This window comes from Melanotaenia boesemani, chromosome 16 (genome assembly GCF_017639745.1).
Source record: "Melanotaenia boesemani isolate fMelBoe1 chromosome 16, fMelBoe1.pri, whole genome shotgun sequence".
In the NCBI taxonomy this organism is placed as follows: Eukaryota; Metazoa; Chordata; class Actinopteri; order Atheriniformes; family Melanotaeniidae; genus Melanotaenia; species Melanotaenia boesemani.
The window spans coordinates 20,571,186-20,594,746 of record NC_055697.1 but is presented as its reverse complement, the minus strand read 5'-3'; the positions used below and the strand labels follow the sequence as shown (position 1 = coordinate 20,594,746).

Sequence of the window (23,561 nt, the reverse complement as noted above, 5' to 3'; positions counted from 1 at the left end):
TCATACGTGCTGAAATTGGCAGATAGGCGCATAAAATTATATAGTGATGCGTTTTTATGTTTAGCTGATACATGATAATACTACTCTAAAATGCTCTATATCTTTAACTGTGACTCAGCTTTCAATCCCTATAATCTTACTTTATATTGCCTGCATTGATCGATGTGATTGGGAGCACAACAGCTAGAATCAACAATATTAGATGAAGTGAAGTGAGAATGTCAAACAGCTTCTGAGCTGTGCTGTTTTAACCCATTCTTTGTGTCACTGGCTATACAGTGGGCTGTGAATTGCACACTGCACAATTTCTGTTTGGGACAAGTTTCACATTAAAATCTTAACTTTTTTTAGAATATACAACTCTGCAGGCTGATTCTAATTTAAGGACATATCCTACACTAATGACCCCATCCTGTCATAGATAAATGAATGACAGTGCATCATGTTGTACAGATCACACATGCATTGTATTATCTTGAGAAAACTATCGTTGCACAGCACTGTAATGTAATCACTCACTCTCCAGGACACGTTTCCTGCTGATGCAGATAAATGATACTCAGGATAGATCCAGCTATTATGCATCATTAACATCTGTAGCCCCAACCCACCATGTCAAAAACAGCAACACAGACAACAGACTTTCTATTCACCTGCACCATGGCATTGTTCATTTAGCAGATATCATATTCAGTGTCTCAGTGTCTAATAAAAAAAAACAAACAACAAAACAACTGCAACCTTTTCAAGGAATTTGTTGACATGGCTGTAAATGTATGTCTTCTGTCCTCTCATTGGGGCTCTAACTCTCTACAAAGTGCCCAGAAATAAAACAGTAAACTGCTTATCCACACATGACTTACACATGTTCTCTGTGCATGCACTCTCAACGGCTGTAGTAGTAGAGGTAAGGTTAAAAGCTGCAGAGAGGTGCTCCACTCCTGTTACCCATGCAGTTAACAAATGGATGATGTACAGGCATACTGAGTTATTGTATTGAACTATTTGATTGAAGGCAAAATCAGTTGTACTCTAACAAAAATATCTCAATAAACAAGATCTTGGGAAATTACGTGAAAATGTGTGAAAATAATAAACATGTATATATTAAGTCAAATGCTTCTTACTGGCTTAACACAGATGTTAAGATTTCAAAGTCTGAGAATCAATTACAATTTTAAGGAATAAAGGAAGAAAACAGAGAAAATTGAGCTCAAGATGAAAGAAGAAAACTACGACAATGACAGAGACTTTGAGCAACTTGGCTGTGATCCCTTTAATTATAAAAAATATAAATAAATACTGCTCTAATCTTCTTGAGCAACACCTAAGAGGACTCTAACTCTCTTTTTTTCCCCCTATGCAGTCCTTCACAGCTGGGCAACTTTCCCCAAGGGCACTCTGCATTATCCTCAAAACTCTTTTGCCAACCAATTAAAGATGGTAGGAAGCAAAATGTGATTACGATGTGCTCTCAGCTTAACAAAACCTACAATGACAATGTCATCAGAGGTGGAATTCACAATCCAATCAATACCTGAAGAGATAAGATGTACATTTTAGGATACTATGTTTTAGGAGACATGCACATAGTATGAAAGAAGTATATGTGTCAAAGTGTTTTGACAGCCTGACACCTTTCGAGAGAACAGGGCTGGGTGGTTTCTTATCTCCAGTCTCTGTAATAGGCCAAGTTACTCAGCTGGCTTCTCCCTGAAGCTCCTTTAAGAAAAGCACTCCATTCCACTAATCTGATGGTAAATGACACTGTCACCTTCAAGTCTGAATAGGCACCTTGGTTATTTCTCCATTTAAGATGCTATGGAAATGTCACTAGCTTTTACCTTGTTAAGTGTCACTTTCTGAACTGCGTGCAAGCAAATAAATGGAGTGGTACTTGTAATAAGAGGTAATCTAATTAGCCATACAATCTGCTTTTCAAAGAAATCCAAACTGAGTCATTAATTAAATTAATTAAACTTTTTTCCAATGGTTTTCCCTAATATTCTCAGGTGCAGTACCTTAATGTTTTTCATAGCATCTTAACAAAATGAGCAGCAAAAAATAAAATTTTCCTGTCATGTGTGCAGACAGCAAAGAAGAAGCGGTGGAGCAGTGAACCCACATAAAGTAAAAGAGTAGGCAACACAGTCGTTAGTGAAAGTGCAGTAAAACTACTACAAATGAGAAATCAATGAGAATTCTATATTAATGCACCACTTTAACAAGCTTTAAAGGTGCAGGAAAGGGAAATTTGTCCCCATCCACTGCAAGTATATTTTACACACAGCTTGCCCGATAACATTGTGGCAAAACTACATGTTTTTCAAAATGTATCATCCAGTTTTGACAAATTATTAATAGGTACTGCGGCTCTCTTTGTCACGCCAGCACATCTGTAGCTGTGAGGAAAGTCATTAAATAAGCAACCTCTCTCCGAAAGGCAGAGTGCCACCTCTTTCAAAGATAGACTGAGTCATGGAAATCTCATGTAAGAGCTAACAGTCGCAGTTGCTTCAATTTACTTATCAGTTTCCTATAAAAAATAGAAGTCAAGGAAGAATTTCTACCTTTCAAAATGCCCAATGTGTTTTGATTTTTCAGTTCAGCATTTCTGAGCAGGCACTGCTCACCATTACACATCTAATCTGCTGAGATTCAAAATTCAAGGAAGTGTTTTCAGGGAAGTTATACACTTTAAAGTAAAAAGGCTTTTTTTTTGTCTTTGCTGGGGCTTAAAGATGCTTATGAATGGTATATAGTACAAGACATACGCTGAATTTAATGCCACTTCAACTTACTTATCCCATGTCTGCAAATGGTGTTATATTCAACAAAACAAAATGAATTGGCAATATGCTTATTTTCCACATTTTAGCTAGCATGTCAGTTTGCATTATATTGAATGTGCATAAAAAAGTACATTTTCCAGTTTAGTCATACCATATCAGGGAATCAGATAATAATTATCACATTTAATGAAGCATTCCGACATAAAATAACTAATACAAACTGTCTGTAGGCAGCTGGTGTTTAACCTATTAATGTATAAATTGAATGAACAAAACAGATTGGCATCCAAAGGCAAACCATAGAGAAACATGGCACTAAATACTAAGTACACATGTGTTGGCACCAAACAGCAGCTTGAGATCCAACTCTCTCTGGGTGGCTTTGACAGGGTCTCAGTGTAATGAGGAAGGAGCTGTTGAGTGAAAGCACAAGCATCTAGGAGGGAGGAAGCATGGATGTGTGAAAGGAAATGAAAGATAGTGAGTGAAAGGGAGCAGAAAAGTTCAACACAGGGAAAAATGTGACATGGAGAAAACATTACAACAACTTGTTAACAGATGTGTAGGAAGACATGCAGGAACAGAGGAAGTGGGAGTAATGGAAGTGTCAGTGCAAGAGGCGGCAAGAAAAGCAGGACTGTCACACTGTCACTTGTAAACTCTGATGCTCAACAACCAGCATCCATGTAGTTTCAGACCTTCTGATTAGACTTCAGAGCTAAAAGAAACAAGAAGCAGACAATTCTCTTCATTATGAACACAGCAGCTGATAGATAGACACATTTTGTACAAATGAACATATCTCATACTCTTGAAAGATTCAATTTAAGGGCAGAAGAAGCCCAAAAATATTCTTAGTATAAAGGCTGGTTATTATTATGCTCCTCTGTCAAACACACATCAAGACACATGTTGGTATTGTCAGCTTTGTTATTGAAATACTGTGCATCTTTTTATGGATTATAATGAGGATGTTGCTATGGGGATTTTTTGGTCAAAAACATAATGATGTTGTTTTGATGTGGAAGCATGTTTCAAAAGAGCTCTTTCCTCTTTTCTTTCCTGCCACAGAAGAATGAAAGGAAATGTTGTCACTGGGAAACACATGGTCATATGTAGAGAGTTGGTGAGCAATATTCAGCTCATTGTGTTTCAAGAATAAAAAGGGTTATTTCACTTCATGCATACTTGAACAGGACTGAAATGAATCATTAATAATGACAACAGTCAGTGTATACTTTAAACAACAGCAATATTAGCATGCACTGCAAGTTAGGGAAATTAGAAATTAAAGATGCATATAATTAAGTTTATTTATTAATGTGTAAACTGTGCTTGCAGTCCACTTGTTCAGAATGAGTGGGGTTTTAATGCCTTTGCACTCACTGTAAGCCTGACAGTGAATTATTTGTAGCAAAAGGTGAGAGTATTAAACTCACAAAGTACTTAAGTAAGTTACAGTGTCCACTTATGGCCACAAAACAGCAAAATTAGGCTCATATTGTAAATTATGACATGGCCAGATACAGTTACAGCATTGAAACTATCCAGCTTGAGATCTGCATGATGATTTGTTGGATTAGGTGCACATCTTTGCTTGCATCTGTGATTGACTGCAATCACTGGTGTTGTCAGATGCGGGTGGCCAGGGAAGCGGATATCATAAATGTTGTGCAAGTATGTGTGAGTTTGGCAAGAGCTCAGTAGCCGATGCAAAGCTTGATAGGCAGCACTTCTCCCAACTACCCTGCTTTCTTACAGTTCCACATCACTCTGACAGTTCAACCATCAACCACTGCCATGCCTGACAAAAAGAGAAAATCATACACTAAATCCAGACAGGTCCTCTTCCTATTCTTAGACTAGAAGATGCATCCCATCTTGAGTGGAATAAAATATCAGTTTTACAAAAGCAGGTAAGCTAGTTCTAGCTAGTTAGCATGCTAACTTAATTGCTGTTGCATTACATCCTGGTTATGTTTTAGTTAATTTATCAATGTTATAAACTATTTTAAACAAGCAATCTTGCATATTACACCTTTAAGGGTACACTATGTGCTTTTAGGAGTGAAAAATAACAGTTTAGTGTTATAAGCTATAAAACAAGGTTGTAACCTCTCAACTTGTTCAGTGTAAATATACCAAGTAAATCATTTTAATTTGGCATAAGCATTTACTTAGTATAGAAGCAATATGCAATCTCTTTAAATAAAAAATTGCTTTTATATCAGCTCTGAACAATTTCAAATAATATTCAGCCTCAGAAACAAGACATGATTATATAAAGTGTACAATACTTCACTAAGTGGACCCAACTGTATATCATTGGCACTTCTCTCTTTTTCTTTTCCCTCTCTCTCTGTTTCACACACACACATACACACAAGCTTCTTGGTCCCCCAGACAGTGTTATTGAAGTCTTTAATCAAGACTAATGCGGAATGTCCCATACGACCACCATTAATCATTTGAACCTGGCCAACTGTGCCATTGATCAATGCTATACTTCAAAGCTGCAGCTGCTGGCACAAGTCTGCAAGTCTGTCCAGCTCTGTTTGCACTGTACAACACGTCAAGCCTGAAATATTAAATATGACATTGGCCATTTCCATGGCTCTTATGAAAATGAGCAAAAAATGCTAAGAGCCAATTTCGAAAGAACTTGCACAATGGAAAAAGGGTCAATATACTGTGTCATAAGGAACAGGCTGATGTATGTCACTTCCTGCTGTGCTGCTCATAGTACATGGCTTAAATGGTCTAAATAAGAGCAGATAGCAGTAGCTTTTACTTCACAGCCAGACGATTTATGGTTTGACTCTCAGCTGGAGTCCAAATAAATACATGGTAGATTAATTGGTGATTATTAAACTGACTGTAGGAGTGAAGTGTGAATGGTTGTTTGTGTTGTTTTGTCTCTGCGTAAGCTGTGTTATGGACTGACGACCCTGGTTCTTGCCCAAATGAAACTAAGACCCCCTGTGTGACCCTGAGAAGAATACAGTGGGTTAAGAAAATACATGGCTAGCTCAAACATTCAAACCTGAGCTTTGCAGGGCTCTTCTTCTAAAGGCTGTGATCGTGGCCGCTGTGCTGATGCTTCATAAGACAGATACAGAGTTCTTGAAATTAACTAAGTTCAATCCCTTGAGCTACATTTTTTACTCCCACAGTTTGGCCCTTGCAGCTTATAGGGTCAAAAGGAGACGGCCTCTACCCCTGAGGAAAATCAAGTTCAACTAAAGTTCAGGTGAATGTGCAATATAAGTGGCCAAATTTTCCCATGACATGAATGCCAAATAAGTTCTAAGGAATTCCTTAGGAGTTCCTCATCTTCTAAGGAGTTCCAAACAGCAGTTTATTAATTGGCTCTGGTAATGTTTTTTTTTTTACTGGTGAGGGTCGAGATCATTTCACACTGGCTTTGGAACAGCCGTGCGCTGCACTTAAACTGCATGACCTCAGCAGATTCATGCAAGACACAGACCATTGTTTTATTCTCTGCATTTAAATATACTCTCCCCCACATCAACATTTACACACACACACACACACACACACACACACACACACACACACACACACACACATATATATATATATATATATATATATATATATATATTTCATAGCCCATCTGTCATGTGACCTCATTATTTCCTTTTGCCTGACACTTAAAGGATGCATCCTCACTGCAACAGACAAACAAGCAGGGGTCAAAGACCATCTGCTCTGTGTTGGCTAAACCGGTGAAGCGGTATCAGAGGACACATCTGGCCTGACAGTGAACACGCCTGATGGGAATGCCATAACGTTACTGAGTCGGTGACGGCTGGTGACTTATGACTCACAGCTGATGATGTGGTTACTGCAGGTCACATAGATAGACATAGACATACTGTAGGTTTGGTCTGGACAGTGTCCCTAAGTAGAATTTCTTGGTTTCTTTGGCAAATAGTGTGAAATGTGCTTGTGAGTGTTGGCTGACTTTGTTTAGTCACATGTAAAATGAATTAAGACAGCTCATAATAAAAGCATCATAAATATTTTAAATGAATATTGAATATTAGACCATTTGTTAAAAAGCCTTTAAAATAATAAGTAGTTTTCTTGCACGCCAAATGTATGTCTGAGGCACCAGTGAGTGACCAGTTTCAGATCAAGTCCATCATTTCAGTGTCAATATCTGCATCCCCAAGACGCAAAGGAAAATATTATCTGTCCACTCCCTCTGAATAAGAAACACTGGCAGAGACATGACCTGCATTAGTGATGCAATCATTCTTGTGAGATTGTACATTTTCCATAAATACTTGAGCTGGCTTTTCTTTTGCCTTTAAATCAGTCTTTGTTGCAACTATACAGCACAGTTTGTGCATGAATATGTAAGTGTTAATGCATGTTTGCGAACTCCATGTGATCCCGAGCCCTTGCTTCAGAGTTCACTGTGTTATTTTCTACAGTATGGAAGGGAGAGATAGTAATGAGAGGCGAGGGAAAGAAAAGTCCTCAGAGCTCTCTTCAGCCTTATTCTTTATCAGCTTTCATCTCTCGGCTCTTCAGAGAGAATGAACCATAAAAGAGTCCAATCACTAGGGGACATATTACTTCTCCATCCTTGAATATACTATATCATAGTGTAGACCCGTACAACTTCTTCACTTGCATATATGACTCACACCATTCATAATAGGATATCTTTTGGCTCTGTGTGTGATTAACATAACAAATATCAAATTTCCTGTCTCAGTGCTCATGATAAGTATGGAGACAGTTTATAATGAAACAGGAAAAACTCACTCATTTTTTTCCAGCAGCAGGATCAGCTGTTCACCTTCCACAAATACCACCAGCTGGAGTGATGAAGGGTAACTCTGCAACACAGAAAGATATCGAGAATGATGGAGATGGCCTGATCGCTTCCCCTCATCCTGCCTGTGAGCCAGCATTTCTGCAAAGCCATGTCTGACTTTCAAACAGAGGCTGTGCACTAGGAAGGATGTAGTAAGGCACAATAGTGCAAGAGGAACAGGAAGAAAACTTCTACATCCTATACTTTCCAAGTCTGTGCATGACACAAAGGATGGTACATTGTACCAAACTATTGTTTTCTAACCTTACTGACACAAGTTAAAATCCTAAAGGCCTTTCTAAAACTCCATCTATTGCCAATGATTATTTCAGTAATGTAGTAAATGGAGGTACTGTATTTACACCAACAAATACATGGATTCATGCTCATCTTTACAGACTTTTTAAAATGACAGTTTTTTGTGCTTGTGAGGGCATAATTTGCTGTCCAAAGTCACTGACAACAATGAAACACAACCAGTTACATGTGGTTTGCCCACCCTTGATCTGAAAATGTAGTGTGCAGTGAGGAGTTCAGATTTAGAAGATGAACTTACATCACTCTACAGTTATCCAGCTTTTTCACTTTGTATCTCTGCCTTAATAAAAATCCAGATGATGCTGCATTCGCTGTACCTCAAACGTGGGAAGTTGAATTTTCTTGTTGTTTCGCTGTTAACGTCATGTCTCATCATTAGTTATATACACAGATTAAAACCACTTAGTATGATAAATAAATTCTTTATGCTTTAATGTTTTATATCCTAACAAGGAAACATGACCTTTAATTGATGTTCTTGATTTTTAAAATTTTTTTTAAAACCAGAAATTCATATTTCCCATTTGTGACTGACTGTACACACACTGGTGAAATTTTATGAGCAAGGAATGGAGTGACTAGGAAATCCAGAGCTGATATATGATGGAGGAGTTGTAATGTAAGTTTTCATTGACACTTATAACTACTCAGCAGCTGTGGGTACTTTTATGGCTTGGGCCTTTTTCAACATATAACTTATGACAAGACAGCTGTTAATAGTCCAACACTGGAAAGTTTTCGTGTGGTCTGAGCTTTCAGACTTTTGTTTTCTCTCAAATCACGATAATGTGCTCCAAGGCTTACTGTCTACTACATACATCAATAGAGGAAGACCCTGAAGATGATCAGGGCATAACCTCAATCTCCAAATACAAATAATCAGAATAATAAATAACATAATAAATAGTCCATTTTACTTATTAAAGATCACATTCAGCAGGTGGATCTGAACTGAGCCTTGTTTTAGAATGAATGATTAATGAAAACATACTATAACTATGGATAAATCTAGTGGTTAAGTGGTATGAAAACAGAATTGTTATTACAAGTAAACTTGGCTGTCATCAGAACACCAACTTGAAGTTCAAACACTGTAAAAAGGAGATGCAATGCTTTGATGATGTAATGTATTTCAGGCAACCTTGTCAAAGTAAACAAATACAATGTGGATCTGACAGCACGTTGTGGTTGATCTGCAGAAACACTTGGCTTTGGGCAGCACTGGATCTTCCAACAAGAATATGTTCTGAAACATAAACCAAAGTACTCAAGAATTTTTTTAGAGTAAAATCAACATTTTGAAGTTTAGATCTGAATCAATTATGTGGCAAAAACCACAGAGATATGACAAAGTAGACTTTCAACCTAAAAGAACTGAAAGCTGTCACAGGTGGGTCCAAAATCCCAACAGAGACATGGGAAAAGATTGTAAGCAGCAATAAGAACTTTCTAATTGCTGTGATGATAATTATTGGCATTGCATATATTATAAAATATCTTAAAGTCATCATTACCCCATCATTCATGGGGCGGCATGGCGCAGTGGGTAGAGTGGTCGTCCTGTAGCCCAAGGGTTGCCAGTTTGATCCATGCCCAGAGAGCTCATGTTGAAGTGTCCCTGAGCAAGACACTAACCCCTAATTACTCCTGATTGGTCGTGGTTGAGCGCCTTGCATGGCAGCTTCCGCCATCAGTGTGTGAATGTGTGTGTGAATGGGTGAAAGTGACGTACATGTAAAGCGCTTTGGATAAAAGCGCAATTTAAGTACAGACCATTTACCATTAACATCTATCTGTTGTTTGACAACTTCATGAAATTTCCAGTCAGTGAACAAAAAATGTGATCTCATTGATAATAATCCCAATGTTTGTTGTTCAATTGTTATTTTTTGCAAAATTATACGGCTCTATTAAGTTACTGTTAATGCAAACTGTTGCTGGTTCACATCACCAATTTAACATTGTGGCTTTTATCATACAAGGAACCACCATTAGCAGATGATTCATATATAATTTGCATGTTTTTACAATACATAATTTCATATTATTCCAAAGGAGCAATGGAAGAAGATAAATCAGCCACAGTAAGCTATTAGGCCACACTGTGAGCTGGTGCACCAGTTGCTCCTCCACATTAAATTAATAACAGTATAATCACCTGAGAAAACGGTTTTAAAATGACATTTTTCTGTTTTAGAAAATATTTTTTTTATCAGAATGAGGCAGTCTGGAAGGACAGAAGGTATACAGATGCTTAAGACCCATGGCTTCAACACATCAATGAAAAAAACATGAAATTCATGCATCTCAGCCTGTAGAGAGACAGAAACGGTCATGTATGTGTAAAGGGTGACATTAATCTATATTCATGTTTTATTAGTAAATATTTTAGATGTATCCTGCCATGTGCTTTTTCCAGTAACATTTTGTGGCACTGCTGACTGTTTTTTTTAGTCATTTGTCCTGTACTGCAGCTATTTTCTGCAAGTTATTGGGTGCAAATATGGCAACAAATGTGTATTAGTGTAGGAGTCAGGATACTTCATCCCACGTCACCCAACCAGCAAAGGCAGCAAGTAATGATTCTGCAGTACTTTATGACTCCTTGATAAAGTCTTGGCACAGGAAGCAGCTTTAAAGTATATATCTGTTATCTGGGGAGGTTTACGGCAATCTCCAATAGGACAATTACCAGCTGCCCTTGTGGTCAGATTAATTTAGGAGGGGCAATTTCTTGATAGCCTACTGTAAAACCTCATGTATCCCCTTAACAAAAGAATGCTTTATGTCAGCAGTCACCGATGGGAAAGCATCTCTAATGTAGTGGAAAATGGGTGAATAATTAAATCCATAAAGCTCAAAGTTTCATTTCCCACTTGCCTACGTGACATGTTTGTGATGTGCATGTAATTAACATCATTGGCCTTCCCTTAACTAACTTCGAGAGGGAAGCATAAGGCTGGAAACAAACAGCTCACTCATAGGGTGACTACCCTGCACCAGGAAAAATCTTTGTTCAGGAAGTTCTCAACACCTACACATTTCCCTCCTCTGGAAAACTTTCTTTAAGTTGTAGTGGGGGATGCCAGATTGAAAATTTTTTTTTTCTTCAAGCTGCAGCAAGCATGACATTTTTTTTTCATTACTGCCGGAGAGCACAAATACAGAGAATTCTAAGAGCAAAGACTTGACTTTATGTATGCATCTTTTAATCTTGACTATATTGCAATCCAGTAAATAAATTACATAAACTGAAAAATGTTAAAATGTGGCTTTAAGCAATCAAATCTTTCTCAAAGTCTTTGTTTCAGAATTCAACATGTTTTGCCCACAGGCCAAGCTCATGCTCGACAAACAAAACAGGGCAAAGCAGAGGGTGTGAGGGAGGAGAAAAACCACAACATAACAAAGAGGATAAACAGAGCAAAAAAGAAGGGGCTCTCCAAAGGAACCAAGCAGGCAGGGAAACAGGCAACAGAGGAGGGAATCATACACTGTAGTGATGTCAAACAAAAAGCCAGATGTACTTGGCTGAGCTCTTCGAAGTGCACTGCCATGAGCAGAGTCCCCATCTGAGCCACTGAGTTCATTACCAATGAGCAAGTGGTGCTAAATGGTCTCGTGAGTATTTACCCCAGACATGAGCTGGCTGAGAGGCCTGCTCTCTTTGCCCTTCAGCAGCAGAGGTATGGTGGTCTCATAGTGTTGTGGTTTGGTTGCATCCCCGAGCCGCTCAGCTTTGTCTGGACTGTTTCCTGTGAAAAGATCATCAAATTAACATGAATGACAAAACTTAGCATCACACTGTAAACAGCAGAAACAGCCTGGACCGACCATATGGGCCGAAGCCTGCTGTTGTATCCTCAATAATTAAAGGACACAATGAGTGCAGCAAAGCCAGGGAAGCATCAGAAACCTGGCACAGCACTATTCAAAACTGTTTGTGGACAGTGCTGCTGGGAAAGAGTAAAAGCTCAGTCTTGTTCCTGTGAGTAGATGTGCTGTGCCCCAATGGACCTCTGCCACAGGCGAAGCATCAATAATGGATGCTCTCACACAGTTCATGAGAAACTCAATCTCTGCAATGTCTCCAGATGGATATGATGTTATAAAAAATAGCAAGATGAAATTGTCCTTCCCACTTCTTATATTTGTATTTTTTTCTTGCCCTTTATATAGTAGGTCAGAAAAGGGCTCTGCAGTAGGCTCCATTTCTCATTCTTTCCACCTTCATTCAAACCCTATTCATCTTCTGAACTTTTATACGGAGTCAATTTATCTAACTTAAAAGCCAGATATAGTAATTAGTGCTTAAAGGAGAGCTCATTTGGAAGAAAGCAGTATGGCATGTATACTCTAGACAGTATAAAGATAGGAAGGGGCATTCTTCTGGAATCAGGGCTCGGAGCAGAATGTGGGAATAACAGTCAGAATTCCCTCTTCTCTCTCTTTGGGTTCTCACAACTTTAACCTCCCACAGACAACTGAGGCTGGCCCTAATGCTCCTGCTGCCTTACTGAGCATGTCTGTATCATAGCTGCCCCAGCAGGTTTCCTATGAAGCCCAATAAATGTTACAAACCCATAGAGGAGCCGCAGAGACGGAGTGGAGATGAGAGAATAGAGAAAGGGTGGGGTGGGTTGTTTTTTAAGATTTTACACTCCTGCTATGACCAAAGTGAAACTAAAAAGGAGTGCTTCATCTATATTTGCCCTTCTTTTTTCCATATCCCAGGAGATGAAGCATCTGCGTGTTTACATATGCATGTGTGATGTCACAGATGGTAAAAGAAGAGTTTAGTAGTGCATTGTAGAGTAAGTACAACATATTTTCCTAACTGGTGCTCCCATCTAGATGTATCTAACCCGTTCAGGCATAAGATGTTGTTTTAAAAGCTTTCTAAAACCAAAAACTACACACATTTCTTTTAATTTCTCAACCTTTAAAAAAATTAGAGCTATCTGAGAGGCTAAACCTTCCATGTTTATCTGCCTGTCTCTTACTATGATGGGGTGCTCACATCAGGCTTGAAAAGTCAAAGTACACATGAAGAATGGGTTAAAGCAGTTTGTCTCTTAAAAGTCTTATGCTTCTGGTCCTTGAAGCCAAAATTTACTGCTGTTGGTTGTACCATCACAACTGTGCTTCTTACAACATCAAAACAGTCTGACAACGCTGTACAGTGCTCTCCTTTTTCACAGACTCCATTTAAGCAGTGCATAATAGGCTAACAAGGACATAAAAGGGACCTCCTACATTTAATGAAATATCTCAACATGTGCCGATGGTAGTTTGTTAGTTTAAGCAGAGCATGAAAACCATGTTGGACAGACGGAGCAGCGGGACTGCGACCACAGGCTGTGGTTAGAGCTCTGTAAAAGAAGTGGCTATAAAATAAAAGTCGAACAAACGTCCACCAGCATCCCCTCGCAATCCATTTACATTTCTCAGATGCTAAATGAATTTATAGTGGAGACTATAAGCCAGAGTGTGACATAAACAAACTCGTTTGTGGAAGGATGAAAGGCTCTCTGGTTGTTCTGAGAAAGTCACAAAACTTAGGAACAGGAATAACTTAGCTTCTCTTGATGACAGCATTCATCTTGTTACACTTCTTTCTATAACAAAGTACACATGAACTGATTAAACTGTTAAAAACAATCAATTAAAGTGGAGAGAAGGTATGAAAGTAAAGTTTAATCCAGTTGTCTCTGTTTCCAGAACACCTGGCCAATCGCTGGGTGAGGCAAGAGTCTTTGCTTAACGTTAGACCCCCTTTGAGCATGCCGTGTGTTTGTCACGTTTTGTGTGTGAACTATAGGCCTGAGAATGCAACATCTGTCATTGCTGCCTCCCCCACAAAACCCATTCCCTTCAAATAGCAAAGAAATGTAACATTCATGATCATTCTTGTGGGCTTTATCCTCTTTGGGAACCTTTTAAATTCAAACTAAAACTGGGTTAATCTCTATGGTTTCTTGGGAGTATCATGATTGCTAAGCCAGCCACAGCTGTATTCACATATTGAACATGGGGGAGAATCAGCTGCGGGTCACACATCTAAAAATCACAAGCGGCCAAAAACACCTTTCACTGACACTCTTTTAATAACCTCACCCAAAAAACAAAAAACGAACGACTTCCTGGTGACTATAAAGTTTATTTGTATTTGACAATGAATAGCATTAAAATTGTTGGACACATGTTGAAAAACCCATAAGTGTAATATTATCTGCTTTCCCTTTTGTCTAAATCAGAAACAGGGTCTGCTACTTTTCATTCACACCGCATGCTTCATGTGCTCTATCAGCAATGTTATCATGGAGTCCCTCTCTGGAGAAGAACGAGAGAATTTACACACAAGGTCAAAATGTGGATGCAGGACATGTGGTAAAATAACAGCAAGGTTTTCAGGGCAAAAAAGACGGTACGGACGTCACAGAGGGACTTCAGAGACTTTATACCATCTGATTTGCCTGAAGCAACATTTGCATACCTACTATGTAAAATTGAAAAGACAAATGATTGCAATTAACATCATAATGTGAAATATGACACATTTAATTGACCGAGTGATTAAGTGCTTGACCTATACTAAAGAAAAAAATTGTGGAACAATGTCCAAATATAGCCTGACATTGAAACATTGATTTATTCTATTAATAGTCCAGAATTTTAGTTTACCATCATGTCAAGGCACATGTACATATGGAATAAATGGAAGCACATTATTCTATCGGAGCATAAATAGCCAGTTTATCAGTAGACGTATCATTTCAATGCTAATATGACATCAATTAATTTTAATGCAAAACATTTTTTTGCATGTTTGTCATTATCATATGAAATAAGAAAGAAAGGTGAAGGTCAGATATAAAAAAATAAAGAACCACAATTTCTTTTACCACTCCACATAAACTCTGAATTCCAGCAGAATGAAGGACTCAGATTATAGACTGGATAATAGTGACAATTTCATGAGCAATTGTCATACGCTCCTGTGAAGTGTCTGTGATTGCCCCCCAAAAGAGGAAGCAAATGGTGAATGAATGAAAAGCCTCTTTTAGCAAGGAGAGTAGCTTTAAGGCAACATGGAGATTCACATAAGCTTTAAATCCAGGCCACATGCCAAAATGCTGATAAACACTACATCGAAGAGGTGAGCTCAGCTGTTGCAATTGGATTCGATGGATGTCTGGATCGAACCCAGAACTATTTCTGAGAGTGCTTATTTTATTGATCATCCATATTGATCACAGAATGGAAACACACTGAGCAAGACTAAAACCCCTGCATTGATGTGGGATAGGTGTTTCCACTGAAGTGGGCAGGATGTTCTTTAATGTTTTAATTTGTTTGCTCATAAATGAAATGGAACACAGATTACAAGGATTAAAAAATACAATCAACACAGAACAATTTTAAATGTTCTACTTTGTAACAAGATTAAATTGACTAATTGATAGAGTAGTTTAGCAACAGCACTGCCCATTTAAAAGAATTTACAAAATTGTTCATGCTCCACAATGTTCCAACATTTTTAACTACCAATGAGTATTTCAAGCTTTTGAAGGTTTTAAAGTTACAGAAATGAAAAAAAAAAAAAAAAAAGTCGGCATTTTTTTTTTAAATTAAGCACAGAGGAGAACTACAGGGCCAAGGGTTAAAAAGAAAAATGTCTGCCAACACTTTTACAGCTCATGTTTTGTAGTTTCACAGGGCGTCAAAAGCCTCCATGTGTCTTTATGAGCAACTACTTTTAGATTTGTCCACATTCACACACAAAGCTTTAAAAATGCAGCTTTTATGAGTTTTAATTCACACACAAACAAAATGTAAGTTCACTGAATTCAAATCTTCTAGAAAAAACACTTCCAGGATCATGGAGATGTTTGGCTTGAGACATCAGTGTGTTGTCTTCTTTAATTAAATGCAGCAGCTCAACCAATAACATACTGTAACTTTTTAAAATATACTTTTTAAAGAATGAAGAGAAATCAAATCCTTTTTTTATGTGGACAAGGCCTTGGTCATGATTTGCCATGTACAGGCAAGATAAAACCTCCCTTCAAAAACACAACCTAGCAACCTTTACACTGTGGTATTTATAGAGTAAAAACAAAGCTGATAAACTGTGCTATCTGGGAACTGTAGAGGAACTCTTAGGGGGGTTTGTTTTCCTTTGAAAAAAACAGGTTATCATTTTGCCCTGCCTCAGCCTTTTTTTTTTCTAAACTAAACTTTATCTTTAGTGCATAAGCTTGTATCTCATGATAAACATTTTGGACTCTGTAAATGATTTGTTCATGGACCCAACCTTCAAAAATGAAGTGACCGGCCATTTTAACAGAGCAAAAATGTTATTATGCTACTATACTATATCATCAGTGATAGTTGTTTTTCTTCATCAATAACAGCTGTTATTCCAAATAGTGGCATTTACAGATTGGACAAAGTCTAAGGAGCTCCACGTGGACTGAGCATGAGAAACAGGGTGGAAATTAAAAGGCACAAGAACGAATGAACTCAGCTCCTCAGATTCTAAGAAGACCATAGCTATTTTCTTAACTCTCCCTCAGAAGCTCCAGGTTTTACATTCTTACAGAATAAATCTAAGGATTATGGGTGCTTAAATGTTTTCATCAAACCAAGGAGCTCTATGAACTCATCTAATTACGGATACTGTGTGAAAACCACTGACCTAAATATGGTGATGGGTGTAAATGAATTGTGCCCTCAGAAGAGTTCTTAACAAAGCAAAATGTCAAATGAGGTCACGTTGACTGAGTCAAGAATCTTTAGAGGACTGTTCCTCAATGTAAAATCAGCATCTAACATGAATTACACAAATATCTGAGGGGTTGTTTAATTGGCAGGATGTCAGAGCAGCTCAGAGATATAGTAAAAAAGAGGCCCAACATCATATTTCTATCTGCCATGTTACAGGTTATGACAATGACTCTTTTCCCAGAGTGAAACTCAGTTTCTCACCCTGAGTTTTGTTAAAAAAAACAAAAAAAACAAAAAAAAACATAGTTGCTGTCAGCACATCAAAAGGAGCATAATGGTTGAATGGATCCTGATGTATCTTTTCTGTTAAACAATACAAAAAGCCTCGCTACTAACACAGTTTTCAATATGATTTCCCCAGATTAATAAAACATTCAAGAGTGGTAACTGCATGTTTTTTTGTGTTCAGTAGAGCAATAACTCTATAATAACATTTGGAGCTAGAATCAACTTCAAGGCACAGACTTTCATTCAACAGTAATTTATCAGGTGCATAAACGTGCAGATTTCTCTAGACCTACTTACTCAAATCATTCTTGTTTTTTGTGTGTGTGTTTTAATGGTGTTAAATAGTGCTGTGTTGTTAAAGCCTAAGCTATCTCTAGGAGAAGCACGAGATTACCTTTGGCATCAGCAGTCTGACACAACTCCAAGACAGTACTGGATGATGACAACAAATGCAGCAAAAGTCATTCTTAGCAGTTAATTCATGAACAAACAACATTGGAAGCTCAGAACGAGACAGTCGATGAGGAGGTGGAGGAATGTCACCGTATAAAGACATGTCCTGTGTCCTTTTCATTGTTTTAATTTACTCCTTTATTTGCTTCCAGTTCTACTTATTATTTGGTTAGGTTTAGGCAATTTAATGAAAAATTAGGTGAAAACACTGTACTGAAACTGACTGTCAGGATGTCACAATGTCCTCATGAATCAGCTCTTTATGACTACTAGTACGAGATGACTGAGTTTTTAGGATATTTATGCTCTGAGCATCATCTCAGCCATACCTCATGGCAGCCAATGAGACAGCTGTCAGGCTATTTCATCCAATGCCAAAAACATCAAGCTTGTTACATCATTTAAGAAAAAGTCAAAGCGTCACCAAATGTTGTCTGACTTTCTTCATTTTCATTTGAATCTCTATCAAATACTCAAAGTACAATAAAAAAAAGATCTCACATATAAGAGAGATGGTTAAAATAAACAGAAAAGATGAAAAGTTATTATAAGCCTCTAGAAGTCTTAGTAGGCTTATTTTTCTGTAGTTTGACCACAGATGTGCACTAATGTGTAAGAGAATCATGTAGCCTTAAAGATGTGACCTGCTTGCAGACACTAAGGTTATTATAACACTACAGTATATTAATTCAGCAAATTTCAGACATTATTGTGTTCTGTTCTTCAAATCATGAAAACACTCTTTCAGATATTTCATAAATTGTTCCACATCACAAGCAGAACTAATAGTAAGGAAGCTGGAAAAAGGCTCCACACACAGTAAAGACCATGTACATCATCATATGTGCATTTAATATGTTATTTTTCTATGAGGGAACTTTTTCTTGTCTTAACTTGTCCCACAAAAAAAAAAAAAAAAAAGGTTGCTCTCTTCACCTGTTAGACTAATTTATTCAATTTAAATAAATAGCTTTTCCATCCCTGCAATGTGCCTACTCCACTATTTAACAACCACCAAGGGACTCAATATTTACCACATTTTAAGCTGTTAATCCATAGTAAGAAAGAGGGACTGAGACATACCGAAAAACAAAGAGCCCCACAGCTTTTTCAAGGAGACTACAATTTTAGTAATCTTTCGTTGCCTCGTTTCAGCAGTCCCTCCTTCAATCAGTTCCCACATCACTCACGTTTCCTGTGATGACACACTGGAGTAATTAGAGCTGAAGTTGAGAAGGTGTTAATCCTGGATGAGGGACCTCCCAGATCCATCCCAAACAGAACACCCCATTACTGACCTGACAGAGCAATCATCAGCTCACAGTGAAATAATGGTAACACGAGACTTCTCAGGGTGGGTTAGTGGGATTTGCTTGTGTGTTCCATTCCCACCCTGTGGGAGTAACAGTGGAAAAGCCAATTCCTGTCTTGTTCTGTGCAGATTTGGGCATTACGTATCAGAGCCAAGAGGATTGGAGCTTGGAGGATGTGGGGATTAGTGAGAACTTATCACACATGCCACCAAACTGAAAATTCTGGGAGGAGATGGGGTTCAATGAAATGGATTGGAGCCTTGATAGTAAAATGGTTTTATGGATCAGCTGTTCAGTCAGTCAGTCATTCAGCCATTTTGGTCCTGTCTCTACAAATGCAGGAAGGACTGTCAATGAATTGTGTACATACGTTAATGGTCCACAGATAATGATGTCTACTGACTGATGATCAGCATGCTGAACAGAGCTGCTATCAATCGGTAGTTTTATGCATGATCTCTACTCATCCAGAGTGTATAATTGCAGACAGGAGGGTAATAGTTCTGGAACCAGGGTAACCTGTGATAAACAGGCGCTCTGACTCCTCTCCTGACCACCAGCACCACAAACCTGCTGCCAACAGGACAGTAGAGATGATACAAAAAACAAGACAAAGACTTTAAGAGCATTAATTTAAAGCCATGACTGAACAGACAGACTGGTTCACCACTGTTTCTATTCTAAATGGTATGTTAATAGTTAACAGTGGCTCACCAATAAGAATCATACAGTGGTCAAAAACACAACAATGAACTAGTGTCATAGAAAACCCATTACACCATAAACACTGAAATAGTCAGTCAAAGCACGTCTGAAACGAATTTGTAAAAGTGTGATGAAAGAAATTTTAATCAGACATGCTTCCACAGATCGATTTGTAAACAACAAATTAGGCTGTGTATTGTCAAAGGTGGGGTTGTAGATTATGTTGCTAGTGGTGATCATACAGGAGATAAATAGCGCTCCTAACTGGGAACAAGCATAGAGAAGGAAGTTTTCTAGGCTTGTTATTTGCACATTAATGATCTCTAACCTAACTGAAGTATCCTATTGTAAAGTCTTAAGAAATAACAACACAGATGTTCAAAAATTAAAATTTTAATAAAGAAGGTATATGATTCCACAGTATAAAAGACCCCATCAAAGTATGCTACAGAGACAACTGATAAAATTTTTACAATAAGTAGGTCCAGTTGTCTAAAAACAGAGTTGAGGGTAGCATAGATTTATGGGCATAGATTTATTTTTTTACACTGTAATATTATCATTACTAGAGTATATTTGTACCTAGCTGGCCCAATTACTAAACGCATCTTCTTTAGATCCCAGAATTCACAGACCAACTGTTCATTGCTGCTTAATTTGATTTAACCTGAAAGATTGAACGATACATTAGTCTCTTGTGCTGCTCCTTGTTTCACATTTGGAATTTTGAATCCTAATTTCATACTCTATATGTGTGGTGTGCTAAACCTTTAGACAAGGATCAAGAGGTCTTACACATCCCTAACTCATAGGTCTGTCTTCATAAGAGTTTTTACCTTTTATTACTTTCTTTCTGACAGCCTCTATCCTTTCCATCAAATGCTTTCACAATACAAAGCCTGTTGTTTGAAGAGCAGGGCTGGAGCCATTGGACAACATCTAGAGGTAAATAAAGTGACACAGAGGTGTGTGACCTTTCTGCTTTGAAATGATTGATGTTGGTCAACCTGGTTGTTGGGCCTGCTGTGCAACTGTGTGAGTCCCTTGTCCAAATCATGATGTTGCATCAGTCAACTTTTTTATTTTGTCCTTGGTCTCACTCAAATCTAAGATTTCTTGGGAAAGGTGGTCTTTCAGAGGGGAGGAAATAGACAAGTATTAAGAATTCTAATATTTACCAGTATTTCTGTGTGTATGAGTGTGTGTAGAGGTTCCAATCCTCCCTTTTTATTCAGCTACACCTCCAGCCACTCATTTGTTTAATATGTGCGAACTGGTTGTTCTTTCAAATATAATACCTGCTGTCACTGCATTATTGAATAAATATCTACATCTTGCCATTTAAAGATAAAATGCACAGAAGTGGCTCCAAGTCCCTGTCTTCTAGACATCTATTCATCATCCTGTGCTTGCCTTCTTTTCATTAAAGTGATGTTTTTCTCTTCACTGCAGATGAAATTGTCCCACAGAAATACCAGAGCTTCACAGGAGTTATGACACATTCAATCACTGCAGTAAAAGGTAGGTGACTGCCTTCACACCTGTCTTTATGTCAGGCTCATGCAGATTGAGGGGGAATTTACCCATCATGCATCACACACATGACTGACTGCTGTTTGTCAGGGCTCTGTGGGTGGCGGTGGTCTCCATCTTTGTTGTTTTCACACGGTAGTTTTATGATTAATTTCTGATATATACCCTTTCTTTCCACTCTCCTTTTTCTCACTAATGACACGTGGATTTCATCAGAGCACTATTGTGTGTGTGCCCGTTAGTTTAATTATTTGGAGTTGCCGCTGGTTTTGTACTGTGTTGTGTTGCAATTTCATAACATCATTTAATCTGGTACATCTGCAACTCTGTCATCCACAGGCGGAGCAGGAGAAAGCTAAATCCCACTGATGGCTGTAATGACCAGTGATGCTTAACAGAGGGAGACGTTTCAAACTGTTCATGTCCTTCCCTCATGGCCAACAAATCAATGCCAGCCTGTCCAAAATGTCAAGTGGCAGCCACCCTGAGGGTTTGAAAGATAAACCAGGGTGGGGTTATTTCCTAAATGGGTTTAACAGAAAGTTTTTTTTTCTTTTTTTTTTTTACCAGTATGAAGGTCCATTCGCATTCCACCACAGACTGAACAATAACTTTGAGTTACTTCTTAGAAAAGTGTGCTAAAAGCTGTGGAACACATGTCAAAGACTAAAAGGGAGCATGCATGAATTTCTGTGGATTTCAGGGCACTTTTTATCCCCTTCTTCACCAGTTTGTTTAGACAACAAAGGCACTCTAATCTTTCTAATTAATTCTGTCTGATGGTTCAGTCTGACCAGCTGATATCCTCAAATCTAATCCAGGTCATTTGGCTCTGTCTCTTATTATTTATTGAGTTTCCTGAAGCCTAGAAAAAATAAAAAAAAAAATAAAAAGACCAGATCCTCAGAAAATAGGCTGATATGCATGGAAGAAGACTGCTTGATTCTTACCCTTGAGGACTCTTTTGTCATTTTTGATGTGAAAGTTCAGATGCCATTCCTTGTAATGCACATTTGCGTGTAATTTTGTCTGTAGGCATTGTGTATTTCTACCGAACCCTCTATGTACATGTGGAATATGTTGATGTAAAAATACGCTAAAGTGTATGTTTACTGTGAGTTCAAGGGCAGATGCATCCAAAGGAATTCCTTATTTTCTGATGCATCCCTTCCTTCAGTAAATGCTAACACAACAGTTTCTGAACTCCAGCCAGGTAGCTGATTGCAGCTGAGTGCTGGCACACTCAGAAATAATCTGGCACAAGAAGACTGAATGTAAGTCACCTCTGGTCCATTTAAGGCTGCCAGTTTGGCAGTAAAAGTAGCAGTGGCAGAGTTTTAGGTGGTACAGAGTTGGGTTGAAAAATAATTTCAGTCAGTAGCAATCTTGCTAGCTTCACAATAGTGTCAAATCATGTCAGCGATTTTGTTCAATCTGGCAAATCACACATCTGGCTGAGGTTTAGTAGCCATTTATGTCAGATTTATGCCAATGTGAAGCCAAACCATTATGGCTAAATATTAATTTAATAAATTATATTCTGTTCAACTGATATGTAAAACCATTTTTACCAATACATTAATTCATTTGCTATGCCATAACTATGCCACCAGGCCTTCACTGAACAGCTTTATAACTTGATTGGTCAACACAATCTGTTGGATTCCTCTAAAAAAGGGAATTAAAATAACCTACGCTTGCACAGGTTGATTAGTCAACAATCACGTGCCACATTAAAAACTGATATTTTGGTCATCCTTGTAACATAAAGTTTACAAAAACAAAGTGTTCTTTAATCTGAAATAAATAATTCTGAATGGAGATACAAATATAGGTCCTGTGATGGACTGGCGACCTGTCCGGGCAGGGTGTACAATGCCTGGGATAGGCTCTAGCCCCCGCGACCCTACACTGGAATAAGCAGTATAGAAAATGAATGAATAAATTTTACAAATATAAGTATTTTCAGAGAAACCTTACAAAAACACCCTAAAAGCTCTCCTTACATATACCACTAAGAATTTAAAAAGAATGAAGCTCTTTTGATAAGTGAAAAGTGGGTTCATCCATTAAAAGAAGCAGACAAAAAGAGCTTTTCCCAACCTTACTGATAAAATTTTATTAATTCAATAGAGAAATAAGAGAGTAATTGCTGCAATTTTTGTTTTTTTCTGCTGCTCCCTCTAGTGAAGCAGCAAACTCAATGGTGCTTATTTTTAAAGTGGGTTTCATTCATTTTGTGTTTTTTCCTGGGGTAGACCATATTGAATTTTCCAATCAGAAATGCAGTATTTTCAAATAATTTTGTGCTCAATAACTCTTAAATCTTCTAAGATATCCAATAAAAAAGTTCTATCATATGCCAGTTGTGTTTATCCCATATTTCAATATCACCTTATCTTAAATGGTTTGACTATTTTCAGTAAGAATATTATTTATTCCAACTAGAGCGGAATGATCATTAAGCTGTAAATGTCTTTTCCAGATGATAGGCCTTAAACTGGTCTATGTAAAACACAGCTTTCACAGTGACAAAAATCCTTATTCAGGCACAAAGCCAATACTTGCCTTCAGATT

The 23,561-nt window shown here is 37.9% G+C and overlaps 1 protein-coding gene across 2 annotated transcripts in view; it reads right to left on the bottom strand.

Annotated features, from left to right (window-relative positions):
* Positions 1-23,561, bottom strand: part of adam12b (ADAM metallopeptidase domain 12b) — a 92,855-nt gene that overhangs the window by 66,663 nt on the left and 2,631 nt on the right. For both annotated transcript variants that reach the window (XM_042010832.1, XM_042010833.1), the window contains exons 2-3: positions 11,596-11,717; positions 7,593-7,666 (exon numbers count right to left, since the gene is read on the bottom strand). In XM_042010832.1, the coding sequence (XP_041866766.1) occupies positions 7,593-7,666; positions 11,596-11,717 (196 nt within the window). The remainder of the gene's footprint in view (positions 1-7,592; positions 7,667-11,595; positions 11,718-23,561) is intronic.